This window comes from Xenopus laevis, chromosome 3L (genome assembly GCF_017654675.1).
Source record: "Xenopus laevis strain J_2021 chromosome 3L, Xenopus_laevis_v10.1, whole genome shotgun sequence".
Taxonomy (NCBI): Eukaryota; Metazoa; Chordata; class Amphibia; order Anura; family Pipidae; genus Xenopus; species Xenopus laevis.
This window is the reverse complement of record NC_054375.1, coordinates 23,411,658-23,439,375: the sequence shown is the minus strand read 5'-3', so window position 1 is coordinate 23,439,375 and position 27,718 is coordinate 23,411,658. Positions and strand designations below refer to the sequence as shown.

Genomic DNA, 27,718 nt, shown 5'->3' with positions numbered 1-27,718 from the left:
CAAGAAGTGAATTTGGGGAAAAAAACAGCCCAAACTATAAAAAAAATGGCTCCAACTGGTCAATTCATTTCACTCAGGGTCTTGCAACCTTGTATACCCAATTCAAAAGTGGGAGGGTTATACATAAAGGGATACTATAACATGTTTTTTTTCAAAACGTTTATAAGTTAATAGTGCTGCTCCAGCAACAAATTCTGCACTGAAATCCATTTTTCAAAAGAGCAAACAGATTTTGTTATATTTAATTTTTAAATCTGACATGGGGCTAGACAAATTGTCAAATTTCCAGCTGCCTCCAGTCATGTGACTTATGCTCTGATAAACTTCAATCACCCCCCTCCCTTACCCCCCCCCCCCAGCAGCCTGACAACAGAACAATGGGAAGGTAACGAGATAGCAGCTCCTTAACACAAGATAACAGCTCCCTGGAAGATCTAAAAACAGCACTCAATAGTAAAAGCCGAGTCCCACTGAGACTGATTCAGTTACATTAAGTAGTAGGAATAACAGCCTGCCAGAAAGTAATTCCATCCTAAAATGCAGGCACAAGTCATGACTGGGGCAGCTGGGAAACTGACAAAATGTGTAGCCCCATGTCAGATTTCAAAATTGAATTGTTTGCTCTTTTGAGAAATGGATTTCAGTGCAGAATTCTGCAGGAGCAGCACTATTAACTGATGTGTTTTGGAAAAAACATGTTTTTCCATGATAGTATCCCTTTAAATCTTTTCTCTATAAACAGATGTGACCTCATGTTCATTCATGCTGTTTATATTTGAATTTCTACATATAAGTGGGGACATATACCCTATTAACAACGTATATTGTACGATGAGCACTTTTTTGCCCAAAGATTTTATACACGGCTAAGATCATGAAGATGTAACCATAGCACCCTTTGTATTTGAGCCAGAGCTTAATTTACTGAAGCATGGAGCCTTACCTCAAACTTCTGTAGGGAAGCATCAAAAGACACTTCCTGCTTCACCAGGTTCTCCCTGGGAAGAACATTAAAGAATAAGTAAGGTCCGTCACTTGGGGAGTGCCAATTTGTTGAGGCACACTCAGTGATTATTATCGCTAACCTTGGGACTGGTTCCATTGTAAAAGTGTGTTGTATCTTCTCTCTACCAGGGATCCCTCTCGGCTGATGTGTGCTGTAGAGTAAAAACCAAACTTAGGAGTTAAAAGTTTTGCTGTACTGCACATGCACACCAGGGCTGTAGAGAGGATCCACAATGAGAAAGGAAGATGTCAGGGTACTCCTACTTTAGTACCCAACATAGTGGTTATGAGGTTCTTCTTTAATTTAGATGTTCGGGTATATGTCCCCTTTAATACACCTGTAAAGAGAAGGACTGTTCTGGGAACAGCACGAGCTACAGCTACGCTGTCGTATGTAAAAGAAAATACAAGGATCAAGGATACCAATGCTTAAAACTGGGTATATTTTCACTTTAACCCCCCTATAAACACACACTCCTTATTTTGGTTTGGTCCACAGTTGATAAAGTAGAATCCCATCTATTTTTTTAAGTCCCTGGAAACCAAGCAATTTGGAAGAAAAGCAAGGAACTCAGAAAGCAAATAAAAACAATATTGTCAAAACGAATTAAAGACTAGAACCTGCCTTAGGCTTGCAAAAAGATTAAAAAAATAAAAAAAAAAAGCATCTTTTTCTTCGGTAGCAGCTACCAGACACAGCAAGAGAAAACAGAACTAATGAAAAGATCCAGAAAAGCACCTCTTAACATAACAAAAAAGTAGATCCCAAATCATCTTGAAAGAAGGGTGGAAATCTTGGAGATCGTTACTTTCTTGGCTAGAATCCATTAGTCTATTGCCTTTGTACTCTAATTCAAAATAATAATCATTGTGAAAATGCATATACATGCATTTTCTCTCCTAATTCTAAGGAGACTACACTGTACTGAGAAATAATAACATTAACGATAATAATAACAGACCTGCGTTTCTTTTCGTTAAAACCACAAGAGCAGGCTTTACAAATGTCCCCCTTATGCTTCCATAAGCACTTACAATTGGACAAAATATAATCATAGGACAACAATCAGATAAATGGTGGGTTTCCCTTCTACAGGACATTGCAGGCACCAAAATCATTTCTCTAATTGGGAACAGATAGAAACAGTTTTGTTCTAAAAAAAAAAAAAATAGAATAAAGAACGCTAAAGGCTCTTTCAACGCGGGGGGTAGGGGACTCCTCACAGGTTGATGTCCTGCACATCTGTAGGAGTGCTAGCCTGGTCCAGTTCATCCACAGACTTGGACGAGTTTCTTTGCTGTGTCTGCTGCCTGGTCTGTCTGAGGCTGCTCACCAGCACCGACTCAATCTGCTCTTGACAAGCTTTAAGGCAATCCTACCAACACAAAAGAAAGGGAGGAAATTCAGTCAGTGTTAAACAAGTATACTGCAATATTCTTTCCCTGCATAAAAGAACAAAGAAAGTGAACCATAACCCTGAGGATTTAACTGCTAAGGCTATTGGCACAAAGGCAAATAGGTATTTTTCTCCCCTAGTGAATAGAAAACCCAATCCAGTGCACACACATACAGGGTACGTAAAAGAGCTGATCAGGTTTTCTCTACACCAGCAGAGAAAAATCCTACATACTATTAGCCTAACCTTGGACCCTAGAGTCAACTCCTCTTGTCTGAATAACGCAGTGGCCTGGGGTGCCTCACTTTACCAGAAATGCAGATGAATGGGATCCCTGGAACATTTAACGTGGACCTGTCACCCAGACATAAAAAGCTGAATAATAAAAGTCCTTTTCAAATTAAACATGAAATTCAAATTCTTTTTTTATTATAGCTGTTGTAAGCTTATTTAAAAATCTCAGCTGTCAATCATATATCGCCTGCCCCTCCTCTATGCCTTAGGCATAGAGGCGGGGCAAGCAATTACTATCACTTTCCATTCAGCACTTACTAGATGTCACTGCTTTCCCCACAGTTCTTTTAACCATTTAATTGTGTAGCCAGGGCATGGGGATGGACATCAGGTCCCCCATTCTGGTGCACAAACAAGTTTCTGAGATGTTATAAGTGTCCACAAAATGGCTCCTGCCTGCTTGCTATAATTATGAATTCCCAGACCAAAGGAAACAACATTCAAATAATTTATATAGTGTAATTAAAGTTCATTCTGCTTGACTAACCTGCTAAAATAGGATTTGGAATAATTTTTTGGGTGACGGGTCCCCTTTAAGAGTATCCCGGGCTGGTGTGTAATAATTTGTTAGGCAGAGAATATAACTGCTACAGCCCAGGGTACTAGTGATGTGCGAGTCCAGATTTTTAGGACCCACATCCGACCCTAACCCACCCTCACCAAGCCTTACCAGACTCCTCCATTTAAAGACACGTGCCCGAGCCGATGTGATGTCACAAAAGGGCAGGGCAGACTCAATTCTATAAATGGAGGAGCAGGAAGTGTTATATTGTGAGCTGGGAGAGCGGAAGGAACCGCTCAACATGAACCCGCCAACAACCTGAAGATTTGATGTGGCAGCTGGCCCAAACCCTACCAACCCACACATCACTACAGGGTACTCTTCTCCTGAGCTGAACACCTCAACATCTCTGAGGATTTCCCAGGGTACCCTTGAAGCTCTCCTTGGGAAATCCATTGAAGGGGATGTTCTCCTTCAACTTTTAATATGATGTAGAATGTGACATTCTGACACAATTTAAAATTGGCTTTAATTTATTTATTATTTGTGGTTTTCGAGTCATTACACTTTTTATTCAGCAGCTCTCCAGTTTGCAGTTTCAGAAATCTGGTTGCTAGGCTGAATTACCCTAGCAACCTTGCATAAGAGACTAGAATATGAATAGAGGAGGGCCTAAATAAAAAGATGAGTAATAAAAAGTAGCAATAACAACACATTTGTAGCCTTAAAGAGCATTTTTTTTAGATGGGGTCAGTGACCCCTATTTGAAAGCTGGAAACAGTCAGAAGAAGGAGGCAACAATTAAAAAGCTATAAAAAAATAACAATTAAAAGGTTGCTTAAGAAACACGGTGCTTAAAATGTAAAGGAATTGTTCAGGAAATCTAACTGTGTATTTCTGTTTTTTAAACAACGAGCCAAAATGTGTGTTAAATGTCCTCTTGTTCTCAGGGAATGTGCAATCTGCCACCCAGTCTGAGGTTACCTGCCTGCTGAAACATATAATATGTGTGCATCGACTTTCATGGTGCAAGATAGATGGAATTCCAGAGATGCCTGGGCATTATTTACAGTCATAATGAAGCTTGAGACATAGCGTGGGAACAATTCTGTGTACAGTACTCCCCATTCTCCTGGGCACTTTCATACAGATTAGAAACCAGGGGAAGGAGGGAAATGCAGCCTCGGAATATTAACAAGCAGGGTTTTTCAGGCGAGTTTGTGTGTATGTAAGATATAGTGTACCCACAAACAGGAAAAAGCAGATTCTTGTGTATCATGGACCCAAGTAAACAGAGTTTAAAGGGGACCTGTCACCCAGACATTAAAATCTGTATAATAAAATTAATTTTTAAATTAAACATAAAATCCAAATTATTTTTTCTTTTAACGCATCCATACCGGTTATAAACTTGTATAAAAGACTCAGCTGTCAATCATATATTGCCTGTCCCATCTCCATGCCTCAGGAAATTACTTTCACTTTCCATTCTGCACTTCCTAGAGGTCATTGCACTCCCCACATTCTCCCTCTTCACCATCTAATTGTGTAGCAAGTGCATACACATGGGCATCAGGTGCCCCATTCTGGTACATATTTTGGGATGATGCAATGCTTGCCTTAACAGTGTCAACAAAATGGCTGCTGCCTGCTTGCTGTGATTGTGAATTCCAAGACAAAAAAAAACAAAACAGGATTTTAATAATTTTTTAAGTTCAAGTGAAGTTTATTTTGCTTGACTAACTTTAAAAAATAGGATTTGGAATTATTTCTTAAGGTGACAGGTCCCCTTTAAACTAATAAAAATTACCATACATTATTTCTGAACTCATGATGTATGAAATGAATACTATATAACTATGTAAATGCATGTGGCTACATGTGTCAATGTACAGAATACTCCAGATATTTAGCATATTTTCTAAAACTTTCGCACACAATTATTAGCTATTGAAAATCTGAATGTGGTACATGCAGTCCTTGCGCCTAGTCTTTAAAGGAAAGATATTAATATGTAAATGACTCTTATAGCCTTCGCATATACATAATGAACATTTCATGGGCTGCTGTGTAACATTCCTATCTTCTGGAATAATCAGCCCAACAGATTTTTGCCATTAGAAACGGTGCATGGTTTCAATAGAATTTCCTTATTCGCTATAGGAATAATTTTTTTGTGGTAAAAAGAAATGGTACTTTGAAGCCTGTTTTCCAAAAGACATTTCCTGTGGCAGGACAGGAGATCATGAGGATAACTTGTGTAAATTCTATGTTTTAAACAAAATTTCTACAAAGCGGTCTGATGATGTTTAATAGCCGTGCACATTCCCCCTGACCCTTAATGTAATATATTCTGAACAAGAATATGTAGGCAAGGCCAATTAAATTAGGAACAAGTACAGGTATGGAACCTATTACCATACCTGTATATACATTGTCTTTCTCTTTGTTCCTTTCTGACCACAATGGGAGTTTATAGCACTATACTTGGTTTAAAAGGAGAAACCAAAAAAAAAACACTACACGTTATCTTTAAGGCGTCTGCCCTTTATCAGTGAAGATCTGTGCTTCCGAAGATGCCTCCCCAAGGGTTCCCCTTAATACTTTTCTGACTTACAGCCCAAAAAAACCCCATATATATATATTTAGTTATCATAAGGGGTAAGTATTAGGGTTGCTCTGAATCCACTTTTTTGGATTCGGCCGAACCCCCGAATCCTTTGTGAAAGATTTGGGCAAATACAGAATCGAATCTGAACCCTAATTTGCATATGCAAATCAGTGAGGGGGAAAAGGCGTGCTTGATTTTTCTTTTTACTTCCTTGTTTTGTGACGAAAAGTCACATGATTTTAAAGATTCGGTTCGGCCAAGCACAAGGATTCGGCTGAATCCTGCTGAAAATGGTCAAATCCTGGATTCGGTGCATCCCTAATAAATATTGCGGTCCAAGTTGGGCAGCGGATCGGTGGGGGCAAATTGTGGGTTGTGGCGTCACGGTTATGGGTTCGGTGCGTTTCTGAGGAATCTCAGTTCTATCAAGAACGAAAGTGATGCCACAGACCCCACTAGTATAATGAAATACAGATACAGAAAATAGGTCCCAATACTGTCCAGTTGATTTAAATGAAAGTTAATGTAAGAAACACCCTACTTATAAAAAGGCTGAAGTTTTACATTTAACATGACACTTGGCATAACCTGAGGTTGGACCAATTAAAAGTGCAGCCCCTGGAATAGAACCAAGATCTTTTTTGGCAGCCTGCAGGGGTGTAACTACTGAGGAAGCAATTTCAACATATGGGACAACCTATGGATATGTTGGAGGCCCTAAAATTAATTTGCTGTGGGGCCCAGTAACATCTAGTTACGCCACTGGCAGCCTCGGAGTTAAATGGAACAGTAGATCATCAATTTGGAGGGAGTCATGTTCAGGAATTGTAAGAAAACAATGAGGTACAGTCGTGATACGTTGGATGAAATTTGTGCGCTCACACAGCCCGGACATTCTCATATTACACCAATGTGTTCAATGTAAGACATGAAATAGGATCTGGATCCCTTCCTAACAGTGCAAACTTCCTCCCTCCTTATTAAAACACACTTCCATTTCGTTTGCATTCCACAACGTCAATAACACCTTAGTGCCTCAGTAATTTCACTAATCCATTGGCGTCATTCAGAAGTAATAATTTCTCCCCCCCCTAATGAATGGATGTTTAATGCATTTATCTTTCCAGGTTTCCCTGAGATATTACAATGTTCACTTTATATCTGCTCTGGGTACAATGCCAGCACATCAATGATTTAATAATGGCTATAACAAATATGCATATATGGTTTAATAACACAAAAAAATAATTAACATTTTTTCAAAAACAGATTTGCAGTTGTGCTGCTCCATTGATAAATAATGGCACCTTTATTTGAATGTAGTGCTATAAAATGTTACGTTGCGCTCTGCACAGAATTCAAAATGAGCAAACATACACCTACATGATGATATACACCCATAAAGGCATTAAGCACAGTCTAACCTCAGAATGGGTCTATGCTCAACTGTGTTATATGTGGGGGAAGCTGAACTCTCAAAGGGGTGGTTCACCCTTACATTAAAGGAAAACTATACCACCCAAACAACGTAGGTCTCTATAAAAAGATATTGCATAAAACTGCTCATATGTAAAACCCTGCTTCATGTAAATAAACCATTTTCATAATAATATACTTTTTTTTAGTAGTATGTGCCATTGGGTAATCATAAATAGAAAATTGCCATTTTAAAAAATAAGGACCGCCACCTGGAATTGTACGATTCACTGTGCACACAAACATACCAAACAAACCATACTTGTTAGGTCACATGAGCCAATTAACAGGCAGAGTTCTGTCTTTTGCTTCAACACTTCTTCCTGTTACAGTTAGAGTTGTAGTATTTCTGGTCAGGTGATCTCTGAGGCAGCACACAGACCATCACAAAATGGTGGCTCAAGGCAAGAGATGTAAAAGGGCAATATTTACCAAACTGGTCTATATATTTAATATGCCACTTAAAGGGGACCCAAAAAAAATATTCAAAATCCTATTTTATCACATTAGTGAAGCAAAATGAACTTTAATTACACTATATAAATTATTTGAATCTTGCTTCCTTTGGTCTGGGATTTCTAAATTATAGCAAGCAGGCAGCAGCCATTTTGTGCACACTGTTATTAAGACAAGCCTTGCATCATCTCAGAATCTTATTTGTGCACCAGAATGTCCATGCCCTGGCTACACCATTAAATGGTAAAGAGAACTGGGGGAATGTGGGGAGAGCAGTGACATCTAGTAAGTGCTGAATGGAAAGTGAAAGTAATTGTCTGCCCCGCCTCTATGCCCAGGGCATAGAGGAGTGGCAGACAATATTTGATTGACAGCTGAGATTTTTAAATGAGATTACAACAGCTATGAATGATCTAATAAAAAAATAGAAAATAGATTTCATGTTTTATTTGAAAAGGATATGTAAACCGCTCAGACTCACCGCTTGAACGTGGATGAGAAGTCAGCAGCATTTGCCGGGTACAGGAAACTCTTGGCGTCCTAAGCCGCACGTATTAAGGGAAGGAAGAAAGAGTAAAGATGCGCACATCGGCCATCTGTTAAAAGCCAAAACTTTATTTGTCCATTTAAAACACACGCTGCATGGTTTCGCTTGATGCATTTTGGGCACAGCTGCCCTTAATCATAAGCACAAAACACAACAGTATTTAAATGGACAAATAAAGATTTGGCTTTTAACAGATGGCCCAGTGTGCGGATCTTCACTTTTTCTCCCTTCCCTTAATTTGAAAATGACTTTTATTATACAGATTTTTGTGTCTGGGTGACAGGTCCACTTTAATATGATGTAAACTATCTTTTGCTCAAGTGTTCATTTTGGGGGTATAGTTTTCCTTTAACCTTTATTAATGTTATAATTATAAGCAACTTTTCAATTAGTCTGCATTTTTTTTTTAATTATTTGCCTTCTTCTTCTGACCCTCTCCAGCTTTCAAATGGGGGTCAATGACCGCATCTAAAAAAACAAATGCTCTGTAAGGCTACAATTTATTATTATTACTTTTTATTACTCCTCTTTCTGTTCAGGCCCTCTCCTATTCATATTCCAGTCTCCTATTCAATGCATGGTTGCTTGGGCATAGATTGCTGAACCTGTAAACTGGAGAGGTGCTGAATAAAAAGCTAAATAACGCAAAAACCACATATAATAAAAAATTAAAACCTATCCCCCTCCGATGTTGTCTCCACACATGGTCCAATAAGCCGGCAACTTCTGTCAGCCCATAAATAGGTCTCGCTACCAGTTCCTTCTGTCTAGGCCATGTCCCCAATCTCAGTGGTCCACACACTAGAGTCCAGCGCGGGTCCATTTTTTGGAACCCGTACCTGACCTGTACCCTGCAATCCGCTTCCCGACCCGCAAGTACCTTATCGGCAACCCGGACCCACTGACCATCAAGAATCAGGAAGTTCTGTTATTGTAAACCAGAAGTGACACCATCGGAAGTAGATTTGATCAGAAAAAAGGAGTAGACATCGCTATTGAGAAAACCCGCGGCCCGCAGAACTGCCGACCCACGTCTATACCCTCACCCGGAACTTCTACCCGAAAACCGCAGGTTTTTGCGGGTAACCCGCGGGTACGGACACGCTGCATGACTCTACCACACACCACCTACTATCTCATGCCTCTGACTATGCTGTATAGTCTCTAATGATATGGGAACTTTGATAAGAAAACTCAACAATGGCCACCAGAAAGTAGGCAACAGAATTCTCTCCTGTAGGAAAGGAACACCCTGCAACACAATTATCATTGATCATACAACTCATTATACAGGTATGGGACCGGTTATCCAGAATGCTCGGGTTTTCCGTATAACTGATCTTTCCGTTTTTTTGGATCTCAATACCTTAAGCCAACTATAAAATCGTGTCAATATTAAATAAACCCAATAGGCTAGTTTTACTTCCAATAAGGATTATATCTTGGTTTGGATCAAGTACAAGGTTTTGTTTTATTATTACATAGAAAAAGTAATTTGTAGCTTTCTGCATATCTGGTTTCTGGATAACAGATCCTATACCTGTAGTTCCATTAGGCACTGGGCCTGTGCCGCCTAGCGGTTAGTAGGGGCAATATGAAAGGTGAATAGTCTGCCTGGCTGGCCACTTTTGGCCACCAATCAGCATATAGCCATGGTAAAGCAGTTATAGCCCAACATAGTAATGAATGGTTGAATTTGTCCTTTACATAACAAACATGGCAGCATCCTTAACCATGTCCCACAAATAATCACAAGCAATTAGGCAAGAGGAATGAAATCATGAGATCATTTTTTTTTTTTAACTAAAATAATTTTGTAATCCTTAAATTTGGACACTAAATTCTATATACGATGATCAAATGACTCCAGAGGATGACTCAGTTTATCAGATGACATCTCCCACATAGTTAAGAAGATTCTGAGGTCGGACAGCAATTCCATTTCCCTAAACACTAAGGAAAAAGGGGATTTTCTTCCACTGAAAATAATTTCCAGCTTTCTAGTTTTTTTTTTGGCAGCGTTCATTTTGGCCTTCAGTACTTTTTCTTCTTTCCAAAAATGGTCAAAGGGATCCAGATTAAATTTTGAGGAAATAAAAACTGATAAAAAAAAAACAAAACAATATATAGGCGAATATAGAGGTTATCCGTTTCCAGCTTGTTTTTTTTGGCAGTCTCTTATTTTGAATATAATTTCTTATCTTAAATAAAATGCTAAAAATGGCTCGGCTCAGTTTCCTTGAACTGGGCCATCTGGGGTTCTGTATTTAGACCCTGCCAAAAAGCTAATTATGCTACAAATATACAAAATGTATCTGCTGCAAAATCTCTTTTGCTTGTAATAAATGCCCTTTGTCAGTTCAGAGAGTGAGAGAGAAGGCATCTGCTGTTCTTTCCATAGGGAAAAGCATCAAACCAGATGAGGGTAGTGTGCGAGTCCATGAGACGGGAACAAAAGTATGTGAACTGGAGCTCATTATATAGGGGGGGCCTTACTTCCTCTGCTCGCTGGCTTGCTCTCTCACAGCGCTCAAGCCTTCTCTAGATTTATGAATGGGTTGAAGGAACTTCGCCATTAGACTTCAGCCTTACTGCCTCACCCCATTGTTACCACACATGCACAGCACTCACTGGGGAACAAAAAAAATGAATGGGTTTGAAGCAGCTGCCAAAATTGGCCAAAGACAACTGAGGAAACTCTCTCATTATTCATTTCTCTTTAGGCTTTTCTGTCTGCTCTTTCCTTGCATACCAAATGCGGCCTGTACCAAGCAGCATAAATGGCATGACAGACATTTCTGCAACACATACAGCACCTTTAGTTCTACAGAGAAAGTTTCAATATTTTATTACATCTATAATTAGATATATTAAATAAAATATAATGTGCTTTTGTGTTGCACTGGTAAAACTGGTGCGTTTGCTTTAGAAACATTATTATAGTTTATAAAAACAAGTTACTGTGTAGCCATGGAGGCAGCCATTCAAAGCTGAAAAGGGAGAAAAGGCACAGGATACACAGCAGATAACATATAAAGCTATGTAGTATGCAATGGGATTCTTCAGAACTTATCTGCAATCTACTACGTATCCTGTGCTTGAATGGCTGCCCCCATGGCTACACAACAGCTTGTTCATATAAAAACTTTAGTTGTATTTCTATAGCAAACAGACGGCAACAGTAAACTATATTGTCATTCCTTTAAAATGCTTTAATTTTTTACTATAGGGAAAATGAATTCCCCTATTTAAAAAAAAAAGTGTATATATATATATATATATACACACACACACACTTTTTTTTTTTTTTAAAGTCTCAGGCTAACATGAAAGGAATCCTTGGTTCTGTATGAAGAATCTGTGACTCTTATGGACCATTTTGCCAGTCCCATTTACTTTTCTGAGAATCTGTGCACTGCCCACCATGTCTCCTGCAGCATTCATTCCTCTGGGGACCATAGCTCCTGTGCACCATGACCATATCTCCACTGCCTCCATAGAGTGTGATGCAGGAATCTCTCCTCCCAAGGCCTGTCTCCACACACCTCATTTGCTGAACTGAATAGAACACTCCTTCTGCGGTTAGCTGCAATTGTCTAGAAATCAGATGGACTTTAAGTCCCAGTATCCCCTAGCCCAATGGGGTATGGAAGTGGTCTGTGGCAGTCCTTTAGGTTTATTTCTACAATATGAGTAATAGAATTCTGCAGAATGGTAGCAGCACCACCTCACCACACCCTTACTAGTGGACCTTTGCCGTTAACACAGGTTGATCGTGGAGATCTCTTTGCAATAAAAGTCCCAGATGAAGAGTATTAGTCTGTAGGACCATTGCAATGGGCAGAAAATGAAACAGACAGATAAGCACAAACCTATGATATATATTAGCCCAAAATCTGCAGCACCCATGGATTCATCTGCAGGTTGGGTTTTACTTCCTGGGCAGGCCCAAAATCCTCTCAGCATGTGACATCAGTACCTCAGCCTCAGCCCCCCATTTCCCAGACTATTTATATAATCATGAGTATATGTATATGCTTGGTGAAATCAGAGATGGGCCCTTCTCTCTCAACCTGCACTGTACCCATGTCTGATGTGAAGTGGTACCAAAACAATAAGCCTGGGTTTCATCGCATATACACACAATCTTTTGATTTTCATAAAGTAGTAGTTAGGCAGAGCCAAGAAATATGGCAGTCATATATGGAAACATAGATGTGCAGAAAAGGAATGCCATCTCTCAATTGCAGGAAAGCTGAGTGTTTATTTCTGCTGCACATGCCGATAAGTCTAGTATTTGCCATTCCTGCAAGAGCAAAACCAGGCAGCGAGAATAACGACAGAGTTAATATCTTGTTATCTGCCGGAGAGGGTTTTTTTTTCTCTAGCCTTATTGGATGCGACTCTGTAGAAAGGGCTGCAGCTGACTATTTAAAAACTCTTATGAGTCAATAATGCAGAATGCTGTTGTGTTCCAATAAAAAGCCTGCTGTGGAACATAAATACAGCATTGGGCAGCAGTCTCAATACATGAAAATGCTAATCTCAATGATAAAAGGCTACCCTTATTAGGTGGATGCTGGGAGTTGTAGTTGTCTGAGTTGTAGTAGCCTGTGTTACTATACACACCATCCACAGTTACACAGTTAGCTCATTCCTTTGCCATCAGCTTGCCTTACAATATGCCCCCCCCACCATGACCCATCTTTACTATACTCTCCCCCTACCACAACCCATCTTTACTATACTCTCCCCCTACCACAACCCATCTTTACTATACTCTCCCCCTACCACAACCCATCTTTACTATACTCTCCCCCTACAACGACCCATCTTTCCAATACACTCCAACTACCATGACCCATCTTTCCAATACACTCCAGCTACCATGACCAGGGCCGGACTGGGGGTAAAAAGCAGCCCGGGCAAAAAAAAAATCAAAGCAGCCCACATGTAAAGACGCAATGGTCTGACTTGTACACATCCACTCATATATTGGGGTAAAACTGAAAAAATGTATGCGCATAAAGAGCTGCCTTAGGGGTTGTTCACCTCAATTTAATTTTTAGTATGATTTAGAGAGGGACATTCTGAGACCATTTGCAATTGGTTTTCATTTTTTATTAATTGTGGTTTTTGACTTATTTCGTTTTTTATTCAGCAGCTCTCCAGTTTGTAATTAAAGCCGTCTGGTTCCTAGGGACAGAGTGACCGAGAGTGCAGAGAGAAACAGAAAGAGGGACAGAATGACAGAGAGAGGGGCAGAATGACAGAGAGTGCAGAGAGAGGGGAAGAGAGAGGGACAGAGTGACAGGGAGAGGGGAAGAGAGAGGGACAGAGTGACAGGGAGAGGGGAAGAGAGAGGGACAGAGTGACAGAGAGAGGGACAGAGTGACAGGGAGAGGGGAAGATAGAGGGACAGAGTGACAGAGAGAGGGACAGAGTGACAGGGAGAGGGGAAGATAGAGGGACAGAGAGAGGGTAAGATAGAGGGACAGATTGACAGAGAGAGGGTAAGATAGAGGTACAGAGTGACAGAGAGAGGGACAGAGTGACAGAGAGAGACAGAGTGACAGGGAGAGGGACAGAGTGACAGGGAGAGGGACAGAGTGACAGGGAGAGGGGAAGAGAGAGGGACAGAGTGACAGAGAGAGACAGAGTGACAGAGAGAGAGGAAGAGAGAGGGACAGAGTGACACACAGAGAGAGAGAGAGAGAGGGAAGAGAGAGGGACAGAGTGACAGAGAGAGGGTAAGATAGAGGTACAGAGTGACAGAGAGAGACAGAGTGACAGGGAGAGGGGAAGAGAGAGGGACAGAGTGACAGAGAGAGGGACAGAGTGACATAGAGAGGGGAAGAGAGAGGGACAGAGTGACAGGGAGAGGGGAAGAGAGAGGGACAGAGTGATAGGGAGAGAGAGGGACAGGGAGAGGGGAAGAGAGAGGGACAGAGTGACAGAGAGAGGGGAAGAGAGAGGGACAGAGTGACAGAGAGATACAGAGTGACAGTGAGAGGGGAAGAGAGAGAGGGACAGAGTGACAGAGAGAGCAGAAGGAGACAGAGAGAGAGTCAGAGTGCAGAGAGAGAGTGACAGACAGTGCAGAAGGAGACAGAGAGAGAGAGACAGAGAGAGACAGGGACAGAGAGTGACAAAGACTCAGAAACGCAGTGCAGAGAGAGATCCGGTCTTCAGCGATGTTCACGATTTTAAGGGGGGCCAGCTAATCCTGAAAGAGCAGCACAGCCGGCCCCCCTTTAAATCTAAATCTTGCTGGGCCTGGGACTGTAGCCTCCTGATAGCACGCGGGCCTGGATAGAGCACGGCAGCACCAGAACAGAGGAGTGGGAGGGGCAGAGCAACAGTGGGAGAGAGGATGCAGGAGCGGTCCTAGAGCCCGCCTGATGCATTGAAAGGCAGTGGCACTTTCTAATAAGGTGCAGAGATCAGTATCGGCCCACTTAAAGAAAAAATAGAGCAGCCTCTCGGGCAAATGCCCGAACAGACAGATTGTCCGTCCGGGCTTGACCATGACCCATCTTTAATACTCTCCCCCATCTTTACAATACTATATACTGTTACTCTAATATATATTGTGGTAGAGTGACTAGGAAAAGGTGGAAAAAGGTCTCTCTAGCCTTTAATTTCTCCCCAGGTACTGAGATAGGCTCCAGGAAGGGAGTTATTAAACAGAGAATCAGTGCTCTGTTTAAAGACTTTAGTAGCCGGGGACTCCATTCCGCAGATCCAGTGTGAGGACCCTTTTTTTAATTGGGGCCACATTCAACTTTGTAGGATCCTCCTCTCAGGGCCCAGGTACCGATGAGGTGATAACTGCACCCCCACAGGTAAGGAGGGCCCAGTTAACTAATTGGTATGGGACCCCACAATTAATGATGATAACCCTGACCTTAACTGCAGGTTTCAGGCAAACAAACTTTGGCAAGGCCTTCTCCATCTATACCCTCCCTTGTCCATCAGTGAATTTTAAAAAGGGAAGACGATGAAAAGGTGAGTTGGGAAGTTTCCAACCTGTGCCTCACTAGCCTCTTGACCTGACACCATATTGCCTTACTATATACACCAGGGATCCCCAACCTTTAGAACCTGTGAGCAACATTCAGAAGTAAAAGGAGTTGGGGAGCAACACTAGCATGAAAAATGTTCCTGGGTGCCAAATAAGGGCTGTGATTGACCATTTAGTAGCCCCTTTGTGTATTTTCAACCAACATTAAGGCTCTGTTTGGCAGCACACCTGGTTTTTATGCAACTAAAACTTGCCTCCAAGCCAGGAATTCAAAAATAAGCTCCTGCTTTGAGGCCACTGGGAGCAACATCCAAGGGGTTGGAGAGCAACATGTTGCTCGTGAGCTACTGGTTGGGGATCACTGATATACACCATCCCACACAAGGGTGCTCCACCAATAAGATGAGTTAAGAAACTTGCGTGAGACGGGAGCGCCAAACTGGTTACCTGGGGCGGTTAAAAAAAAACAAAAAAAAACTATATGGTTTTCTCGGATCACCCCTGATCCCACATTTGCACCACCTTACTGGGAAGAGAGTTGTCTCTTTCCTAGGAAGCTAATGTAGTGTGGGCACTGCCTACAGTAAGGAAACATGGCATATGGGACTGTAACTGTATATTGTAAGGCAAAAGGGTGTGCCTATCGATATCAACTGCATTAACAGTTTCAATGTATGAATCGTCATAAGTCAGAATAGCACACAACCTTTAGGATGCAGGTAAAAAACAAAAACAAATCTGAATTTCCCAAAACTTGGTTCTATTTATATCCACACCAGAGATTAATGGGGACTTGCCTGCATGTTCCAGTTCAATCACACTCATGAACATGAAACAGAATACGAATAACTGAACTTGCTGTAACCCACACACATCATTTGGAAACAGGTTTAACAGTACTCAAACCTCCACCAATTCTACAACTTTAAAGCCTGTGTTTTTTTTTTTTTTTAAAGCCTCAGAGCATGGCACTCCACATTAAACAATTCAGCAGGAGCAGTGCACTAAGTTTGCCCATAGCCTGTACAGAGAGATACCATAAAACTATGAAGCCATAGGTATCCCCTTGTACCCAGTGCAATTCAGGAACAATAGCAATACATAGTGGCCCTTTAAAAGAGAACTAAACTGTAAAAATGCCATATTTTATATACTGAACTTATTGCACCAGCCTAAAGTTTCAGCTTGTCAATAGCAGCAATGATCCAGAACTTCAAACCATCTTGGAAAGTGTCTGTGACACTCACATGCTCAGTGGGCTCTGAGCAGCTGTTGAGAAGCTAAGCGTAGAGGTCGTCGCAAACTATCAAGCAAAAAATTAGGTTAGACTGTAATAGAAGCTGATGCTACAGGGCCGATTATATAATTCTGATGCTAGTTGCACTGGTTTATGTGCTGCCATGTAGTAATTATCTGTATTAATTACTAATCAGCCTTATATTGTGACATTTCTATTCTATGTACTGTATATTGTGAGTTTGCCCCTAAGCCCAGTAAGTGACAGCAGCACAGAGCATGTGAAGTGAATCAGCAGAAAAGAAGATGGGGAGCTACTGGGACAGATCTTTACTGCTACAGGGCTGTGGTTGCCTTAGGCTGGTACAGAAGCCCAAAACATAATGTACATTATTCTAGCCTACTTCTTTAGTTAAGCTTTAGTTCTCCTTTAAAAACTACACTGCAGCAGTGCTTTTCAAGGACTTGTACAAAGTCAGTAACCACTTGATAATAATAAGAGCCAGGCCGTCTCATTATTAGATGGCAGCATGTGCAATAATAGCAGGGAAATTCACCTTGCCTGAACTGCACTTTACTAACAATCCTATGACAGCTACACTATCCAAAAAGGAATGTGAGCATTCTGCCAGTTAAAGACCCAAGCCGCTTCCACGTTTAGAAAAGAATATCGTGCAGCCTTTTGCTCTGATAAATATCATTCAAATCTTTCAATACAGATATTTTTTTATTTCTAGTACCGCTATATTGCCCTGTTGGTAAGAGCCAGCCATGACACCCTTAGTGCTTATTCCTCCAATATGAGCCATTTTGCACCACTTTCTAAAAGAATGTATCCTGAACTGATGAGATTTATATGGAAGCCAGACCAGGCCACTAGATTAGCAATTTGTTTCACTGGGGGTGCCAACATATTATTTTATCAATGGACCTCAATTATGTACAGAAAAACACCAAAAAATTAACAAAAGTTATCCCCCTTAGATTAACGGCAGACACCTTATCTCTTGCATGTAGTTGCACATGAAAGGGAGTAACAAAGTGTATCCAGAATTTGAAAACTGGGTTGTTATTATTATTATTATTATTATTATAACACATAACACAGGACACAGGACTGCTGTACATTAAAATCTGTCCAGTAGCCCTGAAAAATGCAAAATTTCTGATGCAAACACTATCAGAAAAAAAACAATAAAATACAGGCTATGCATTAATGACAGAAAGGGTGTTACTGCATGTAGGTGTTTGGCAAAATGGCTGACACCACCTCAAATTTTCCTGAAACTACATAAGAGCTCAGTGATTTCAGTAATTACAAAAAAAAAAATGAGGCCTGAAGAACCACAACAATTTTTTTCAGTCTTTTTTGACATTTATTGATATTGTGGTTTTGCTTGTTCTATTTCCTGTGACCTTTGTTACCCATACATCCCACTCTGCAACCAATTAATATTAGGTCCTTCTCGGTAGTAACAATGCCAACAACAGAATTAGTATGTCATTCAGATACAGGATCACTGCTCTTGCTATTGGTCTTTAAGGTCCGACAGGAAATTAACCTCTACTTCCTGTCACATGACAGGAAGAACCAGGGCTGTGCAATCGTTATATAAATCAGACTCCTCAATTTATAGTACCTCAGACCTCCTCTGTTTTTAAAGGAACAGTAACACCAAAAACTGAAAGTGTATCAAAGTAATTAAATTTAATGTTGTGTTGCTCTGCACCGTTAAATCTGGTGTGTTTGCTTCAGAAAGGCTACTATAGTTTATATAAATAATATGCTGTGTAGCCATGGGGGCAGCCATTGAAGCTGGAAAAAAGGAGAAAATGTATAGGTAACATAGGAGATAACCTAAAACATCATTGTATTGGGACAGGGCTTGTCTGTTATGTGCTATGTAACCTGTTCCTTTAATCACCTTTTTCAGCTTGAATAGCTGCCCCCCAAGGCTGAACAGCAGCTTGTCTATATAAACTATAGTAGTCTTTATGAAGCAAACAATCCAGTTTTACCAGTGCATGCTAACAGTATATTATATGTTAATTACTTTAAATGCTTTCATATTTTGGTGTTACTGTTCCTTTAGTATACTAATGTATTTCCCATGTTGATTGAAAGTAAGTGCACAACATGCAAGACATTTGATCACTGCCAAAGCTCAAAAATATAAACCACATCCGTTGGCAATTCTATACCAAAATCAAAGTTAAACTACATAAACCAAAAACAATTGGAAAAACATAAAACTTATATATTAATTGAACCTGGCATATAGCTGTAGAATAGCCGTTAAATACAATCCATAATTAAATAAAGTATTGTTCTTAGAAAGAGAATTGCTTCTGCCATATCCTCCTTCATAGAAGCTCTTAAATCCAATTTGATAATTTTCAGTGCTTGTATTTAAAGTTATTAGGCGTTGGAACATTTTTGGTGACTCCGACTCCAGATACCCAAAATTGCTTCCGACTCCACAGCTCTGGGAAGAACAATCACCTCGCACAAACTAGGTACAACAGAACGGGGCAAACATTTATTTCATAAACTGTCCTGACGTTAAAAGCCCTTTGAGAGGCATTTGTGAAGCATTTTTCAACTTTTACGATCCCTAACGAAGGATATGAGCAGCCATGTCTCTGTCACAGCTGCGAATATAATACACTGGGTTAGCCACAAGGGGAAATTCCAAGGTTTAACAGTGATACCAACAGTATGATTTACCTACTTTTTTTCCCATGGATGCTGTTAATACTCCCCAATATGCAAAGAAATAAAACAAATTACCCTGGGAACGGGATGGACAGGATACTTACCACATCTGTGCTAGTGATCTTGGCCAAATGCTCTGTGAGACTATCGCCAGAAAGAGAGGTTTCTCCAACATCCAACTGCAGCCCACATATCGCCGCTCCTACACTTCCAGTTGCTATCATAGATGGTGGGTACATTGCAAAGTTAAAGTCTGCAAAAAAACACAGGCAAAACCATTGAGGAGGGCAGGAAATGAGAGGCAGCCAAGCCAAGGCATGCATTACCACACAAACGTATAGCAGAAAGCCAGGTCGCTATAGAAGCCAAACAAAGGTTAATTGTTTTGCTTACTCCGTCTAGCCATCGCTATCTTCCCATTACACTATATGCATTGTGTGGTTTTCATAAACCACTGGACATGTGAAAATGCAAAGAACACTTTCACAGCCCTCCTAGCTATTCAATATTTTGGCCGGCCCAGCAGTGCACAAGACAGCTACGGCTAAATAAAAATATAAAAGACCATCATGGCTAAATAAAAACATAACCATCACTCTCCCTACAGTTTCATCAACCTTTCTCCTTCGTTATTACATTTCCCGGAGTGGCGTTCAAGAATGGGTTAAAAAAAAAAAGTGTTCTTTGCTTCCCACCATGGTTTTTGAGGGGTATTTTCTGACAGGTATTTTATAGAAATAACACACTTGATTGTGTGATAACATCAGTTCAATCTAGTCCAGACATCCCTGCTTATTTTCTATATGCACATAAACACTGGGCAGAAATCATCCTTGGATAGGGAATAAAGAGTCATAGTACCACTGCCAACTCGCACTGCTGTAGGTCTGACTCCACGTGTGGTCAACATAAGAGCGCTGCAATGCCCAATAACCTCGTTAGCTCTCTTAATGTCATTCAAAATGCAAATTAGGCAGCTAGCGAGTGGAGAGAGGCCCAGAGCGACTAAAGATCAGCAGCCAACATTACTCCTTGCTCTGCTCTGAGCTAACTTCTGTAAAGAGCGCCATAAGCCTGGCTATCAAAGCTGAGCACGTTTAAGGCTTTGTTGGGCAACAGACTGTGAATTGTATCGGTGGCTCCTAATTTTAGCATATTAATTAACTGCCGCCGCTGGTCAGGCGAGTGTCTGGGAGAGGAGAGTGTGGCTCCATTGTGCAGAGTCACCAACCTCGTCTCAAGCTATTGAAAATTATGTCAGTGACCTTGTCGCTGATAAAAATTCAACCTGACATGCCCACAAAAGGACCAAGGGGTGCACCGATTTCAGGCACACTGTTTTCTGAACCAGCCAAGACCCTTTTTATGTGGAACTTTAGGGAGGGGGTAGAGTGTTGGTCACATTGTGTAAGGCCACCTAAGAGTCTGAAAAGGCACAATAGATTAGTCTCAGGCACATAAAAGCTTGATTTCCATATACCCATATTTAATGGGTCAACAGATATTTAAAATTTTTCTTGAAGAATGTGTGTGTAACTCCCTGTGAAAATATAACATAAAAACAGCTTTAGAGTGCCGCAAGCAGATGTATTCACAGATTTTCTGGGAAGGGGCTGCAACTATGGCATATTGTGTATAGTAAAGCAAGCTGGTATCAGGGAATGGGTTTGTGCATGGTAAGGTACAATAGGGGCATAGAAAGGTAATTGTGGGATATAGTTTTGGGGCCAAAACTGAGATCACAGAGCGGGTCTAACAGACCTGTTGGATGAGGGCTACAGCAGTAGGTTAATGGTATTTTCAAACCTGCACAACATATATCTGGATGACTTTTTGCAGGCTTCCTGAAGGCTGCATAAGTTGACCAATAAGCTGCAATTCTGAAGGGGATGGGTCATACAATTTTAAAATTAGGGCACCTTTTATTCGTCATGTTTCTAGTAGTGGTGTGCGAGTCGAGAAATTCTCGATCCACACCCGACCCTAAGCTGCCCATTCGAATCCACAGCTGGCCCGCCGTTACCCCTCTATTTATAGACCCTTTTCCGCCCACCGTGATGTCACCAAAGGGGTGGGGCAGTCGAGAGTGCTAGGTCGTAGGCGGGGAGAGCATGAGAAGAAATCAATCTGGACCGGCAACCTGAAGATTTTGCGCAGGAGCCAGCCCCAAACCAACCGAGTCCCACGGGTTTTTGGGCCGGCCCGCAAATCACTAGTTTCTATCCATCTGGTACCTACTGCAATTGCTTGGGCAATTGGAACCTTTACCGGAACCTGTAGCAAATCAGAGAATTACTACCAGCCTTACTTCCAGACAACTTATAGACAGAACATCAAAGTACACTTCAAAGTACAATTCAATTCATGAACAGATCCAAAATGATCACCTTACTATAATTACAGATCAGTAAAACTGGGCAACAAACCAGATTACTCAAGGACTTCATGGACATGTTGTCCCAGTAGGGTTGCCACCTTTTGCCTGGGCCGATACTGGGCAGCATGAAAAAGGGAGTGAGAGCGGAGAGAGGATGGAACTGGGGTACAAATTTTTAAGTATATTGCTGGTATATTTGTAATCATGTCCCCAGCCTTGGTTGGTATTTTAGCAGCTACGCCAGTTGATAATTAGCATGGTGGCAACCCTTATCCTAGGCAACAAAATAACAAAGTTAATGGGGCCCACAGCAAATTATTTAGGGCCCCTAAAACTCAAATGTAAAATGAAACATTATTTACATTAAACTAGATACATTTTAGGGTGCATTGTCCTGGAAAGCTAATCATAACAATAGCACCCAGCATTTTTTTTAGTAGTTGCCAGTTTCTACAGGTTGCTGGCAGTTGCAGTCCAGAAGTAGTCACAGGCAAAAAAAAAAAAAAGATGGAATCTGAACTTCCAGGTCTGTGAAGAATTTATGGAAAATGTCTCACTTGTTCCTGTCTAAACAGAAACCTTCTTCAGAGCATGACTGGCACAGATTCAAAACAGATTCCATAATTTTCCCAAATCCCTAAGCAAAGCATCTATCAAAGATGAACAATCTTTGGCATCACTGCTGCAGGACTACAAATCCCAATACCCCTCCAGTGTTAGCAGAGAAACTGATGCTCCACTTCAGTATTTCTGGCTTGCTTAGGTGTTATATCTGCATTATGTGTATGCATTACGGTCACATGGGGCTGAAATAGCGTCTGTCTGAAATTGCGTCTGTCTGGCACTGCAAGGAGTGGTTTAACCAGTGCTATGACTTCAGAAGGGAAAGAGTAAGCAGCTGAAAGCTTGCCATTCTGTAAAAAGTACCATGCATCCATATGAGAAACAAATTAATGTACCATTGTACAGAAAGCTCTTCTGAGGGCACCCTGCTGTTCCCTTATGCAGTCTGTCCAACCATCAAAAAAAGTAATTAGTGAACAGGAAAGCATCTAATATAATGGATTTGTGTTTCTGTTCTATGTGTGGGGCTGTCCATATCTCAAAAAATGTTACTGTGCAGGGAAGCATCTCCTGATGCTTCTCTCCTCTGTTAACAATGAGCTGACATTGACTGATAGAACTGAGCAGACAATATCAGTAGAGGGCACTGCTGTTTCAAACAATTCACACTGCACTTCTGTTTCAGACAATTGATTTAAATAGCCGCCTACATATTTCCCACAGGCAGGTATTAGTACAGATATTTTAAAAAGATATTTATAACGAAATTTCTTTCTAGAGCAATGCTAAAAATCTTGTTTGGCCACATGTAATCTTTTGTTCAGGGGCCTAAAGCCGTCATTAATAGTTTTTGGGAGGTCTCAAGGCATTCTATTCAACCTGTACAAAAATCACACACCCCGGTTCTGCCCCATCAGGTAAGCCAACAGTTATGAATCATTTTAGTTTCCGAGCAGCATCATGAAAAGGAGCCATAAGAAAATTACTTGGCTTTATATATCGGATATAATCTAGTGGGTCCAGCAATGTCTATTAATCTCTGCCATTAGGGTGATAATGATCCACTCTGGGTCCTTTTGAGATCTTATTTTATGTACGACTACAGAGGAACTGGCATTTAAAGGAGAACTAAAGCTTAAAGGGGAACTATCGCGAAAATGAAAATTTAATATAAGCTTTCTGAAATAATCAAGCGTATCTTCACTATTCCTCTATCAGCATCAGTTTCTCTTTATTCTGTCTTTTTGCAGCAGTTATAGGGGGAGCTTCCTTTCCTAGCAGATGAATTAGAGCTCACTCAAATAACTGATTCCAGTACAACATGGTGTTCTGCTGGTAGGACTGTATACTAGTGCCCTAGACTGCAACCTCAACAAAAGAGGTGTAAGATTATGCTGATAAAATGCCTTAACAAGTGTAAGAGGGTGGGGCACAATAAATGCCACTATAAAATCCAATTGTCCCTTTTTTAGTTGGAAGGAGTTTACATGTGCCCATGCCAAAGAATCAAGTCTTTTGTCACCAGTCAGTTAAAAAAATAAAAATAAATACAAAAAAAAGCTTTGCCCTTATGAAACTGGGTACATGAGAGTACAAAGACCCAGCAAAGATGTTGAACACAATAAAAGGTATAATATTAACCACACACAGGCGACATGTAAGGCATTCCAGAATGCTCCTATTCAGCAGGCATTCTTCCCAGTAGAGATTAGGATATGCCCGGTATGCAGTGCAAGAAATCAAAGCCACCAGTCCTGTATAATTTCCTTCACCATGATTGTAAGCGACCCCTTTAACTTGCCCCTGCAGAATTCATAGGAATTTATTTTACCTAATTAAAGGAACAGTGCACCTTAATATACAAGTGGATCTAATGCAATGCAATAAAACAGATTTGCAATGAGCGTCCATAAGAAACCATAAATATTGGTTGTTGCCCCTGCTACTTGATCGCTCTGCCTGTGCGACCTCCCCCTTACCTTCCTTTGGTGCTGCCTACTATGGCACCAACCAGAGTAAGGGCAGTACATGCTTCAACTGTGCATGTACTGCCTCTTTTAAATTTGGGGGGCCAATAAGATGATTATTTAATGATTTATAGAATCCCTTGGCCTCCACTCCCTAAGTGTGCTTGTACCAATGTGGATGTTCGGGACTTTATTTAATAGAAAAGAGTATGAACAAAGTTGGCAGATTGTGACTGGATCCTTTCTAGATCATAACCAATGGGACAGACTCCATGTTGCCCAATGGTTATGTTTATGCACCTGGATAATGGTTGGGAGACCAAGTGGTGATCCAGGCATTTACCAGCAGTTGGATGACATAAGATCCTGGTGCAGACCCATTGAGAGAAGACCCATGACCTGATGCTGTCCTCATCTGATGGGACTGTGGAAATTCCTGATCAATAATTGACTTAAGATCAATTTGAAAGAGGAGGCTATCATTTTAGCCACTATACAAGGGCTTATGAGCAGAAAGCAAAGGTCCACCCAGCTAAGATACAACTTTCCGACCTGGCTTGGATATCCATTTCTTTCTATGGACTGTAGAATTGCTCCATGTATTGAACAATTCATTATTTATTTACACGTCAGCTGCCTGTGTTTTATGCTTTTCAATGACCTCTCTAGGAGAACCTGTTCAAGCCCCAAGTCCATTTACCGTCCCTGACATGCTAAAAACACTGTTTATAGCAAAAACTTGTGCTACTGGCCGACTACTCCTTGGGAATGTGGAGTTCTGCGTTCCTAAACGATAAATACGTGCCAGAACAAGCGTCTTCCATAAGAACTGTGCTTCCCTGAATGGGAAGTGGTTGTCAGTTGAGGAGACGACTGCAGTTTTTCCCCTGTGATAATCAAAATACCTGCATGTTCTGGGCACCAGCACTTTGATTTAGAAGGGTCACCATAACCACTTGATGCTGATTAATCATGACCCACTCGAGTTGTCCGTACAGCTGTGACAGTCGGTCCTAAGACACTTTAAATTACCTCACGCGAGTACATTTGGCTTACCTCATGTGTAATTAGAGAAATAGTTTTGCTCATGACAGACTTTCATCGTTGTTTAATTGTCAGAAATAGCAGTAAAGCTAATTTAATATTATTATAAAGTGCATCATTCTGAACCCTTCCAAACTTCTGCAAGCCAGACGCTTCCTCACTTCTTAAGAGTCCTCAGTTCATCTAGGAAAATATTCACCGATCAACTGTGAGTCGCTCAGACAGCTAGGCATCCTATATATATGCTTGCGTGTAAAGAAAACTACTGCCAATATGTATTCAATTAAGATTCAATTAACAATTTTAGCATGCAACCAAGTCTGCAAACTTGAGGGGGAACGTAGGGGATGTAAATGTGTGACAATGAAACCAAAACTCACTGAAGGATCAGTGCTGGCCTAAATCAAGAATGTGCTCCTCACCATGGCTGAATTAGGTGGAAGAAGAGTTATTGTGAGTCTTCAACCTACATGGAGTTCTGGTCCTGCTAATGGTTCTAATCGCCAGGAACCCAGGTACTCCACTACCCTGGCCTGGAGTAGGTTCTGCAGCACCAATTGTCATTGTTCTTCCCAACAATTTCTGGGCTGTAACCTTAACACTGTCCTTAAATGGTTATGGCCCTCCACACTGCCGATACAGTGCTGAATATGTGCTAGGTCTCCCCCTCTCCAGTGATGTAACTGCCATTAACAAATATATAAAAGATCCAGGCCCAGATGGGCAGGGGTTTGTATATGGCAAGTTGGGGATGGATGTTGGCGAGTACAATTAGTGACCAGCACATCACTACATCTATCTATGATTATCACGGCAGCTGAAATGCAAGATATGAACTAGGCAGGCAGCCCCCCCCCCGACAACTAATTCAATCCCAAGACCAAATTCAAGACCAAATCTGGACCAAAATTAATATTTCAAGGGCAATAATATTTCAGGATTGAGCAACTTCTCACACCATCTTAATGATCATAGTTTATTTTCATTTGTTAAGACTCATATATGCTAATGATTTTTGGAAAAAACATTTTGGGTTTCTCCAAGACCTTCAAAATGATGACCTGTTTTGCAAATTTAATTCAGTTATGACCCACCTGGGTCCTCTATTTCCCTACCCCCCCATGTAGTTGAGGGGACACTTTTCTTTTAGCCATAGTTTACTTTTTACATCCCACTGGAATGTTCACTTGCAAAACAAGTAAAAGAGTGATCATTTTTACCAATCTCCTCTTGGGTCCCAGCTGCAGTGACGTGGCTGAACGTCACAGGGGCACTCAAGTGGTTAATCCCATTAGGACTCATAATGCTCCATTAATAGAAGACCTTGTCAGCAGATATTCATCTGGAAGGTACTACTCCTTTCCAGTGGGCATATTTCCCAGCAGAAGACAAATCGCCCAGTCCATATTTGTTTTATGAAACCACCAAAACCATAACTGGAAAAAAAAACCTCAACGTGTTGACAGTAAATCGTCTCATGTGAAAGGGGCCGATGCAGGGCCTTGCGCTGGGATATCAGAGAAAATCAAGGAGACATATTCATGGGCTTTATCAAAGGGCAGAATGCAAGACAGAAGTTGGCATGCGGACCATCAGCCTCTCTGCTACTATGCACTGTCGCTTCACTGGCCTCAGATCCAATATAGTGGCTATGATTACACCCACCCACACATACTCGGCTTGCTTTGAGCCACAGCCAAGAATGTGCCGAAAGGCAAAGTTCAGTCTGAATTTTTCATGCAAGTAAATTACAAAGCAAGGGCTATATTTCCAAAGCAGCGACATGTATACATGTATAATGTACCATACAAAGATCATTGACCAATAGACTGACAAGAAGAAAGGAGTCACTCTTCCCCTTGTCCCTGCTGAGAAGGGGCATTGACAACAAAACAACAACGTCCCAGATGCTTGGGCAGAATGGTGATAATTAGCCAAGGTGCCCAACCAAATCTGGACACCTTACTTGCCAAATAAAAAAATGAATAATATGCATATTGAAACCTCTGGTGCCAAGAATATCTCCAGGGCTCATAGTCCTGCATGGATAGACCCTTTAGTTAAAGCCATCCTTAGTACTCAAGGAGTTTTATGTCCAGAGCAGAGGTAAACATCCTGTAAATTTTATCCTTACAGATGGTGTTTGGTGATGGCATCAGTGCTCAGTGATGTCATTTCTGTGGCTCATTAGATCTTTGGCCTCATGCTTTGATATGGTCATGCAATTGCTCAGTGGCTTATAATATCCTTATATTTTACTATAGGGGTACATTATACACTACTGTACTATGTTATAACAATCATGTTATAATCAACATCATTAACAACACCTATAACTAATCACATCACTAAACACCATTTATAAGAATATAATACACAAAAGCCATGAATATCCTGTAAATTATATCCTTATAAACGGTGAGTAGTGATGTCATCAGTTATAAACGGTGAGTAGTGATGTCATTTCTGTCACATGACTTACTAAAATTTGTGTATTATAAT

At 40.9% G+C, this 27,718-nt stretch overlaps 1 protein-coding gene across 1 annotated transcript in view; it reads right to left on the bottom strand.

The window, feature by feature from the left end:
• Window positions 1–1,234: 1,234 nt before the first annotated feature.
• The window catches only part of ccnd2.L (cyclin D2 L homeolog), a gene marked incomplete at its 3' end in the record, with an annotated part of 36,583 nt that continues 10,099 nt past the window's right edge, over window positions 1,235–27,718 (bottom strand). The window contains 2 exon segments of the mRNA NM_001085661.1: window positions 1,235–2,381; window positions 19,369–19,517. Of these exon segments, the coding sequence (NP_001079130.1) occupies window positions 2,226–2,381; window positions 19,369–19,517 (305 nt within the window).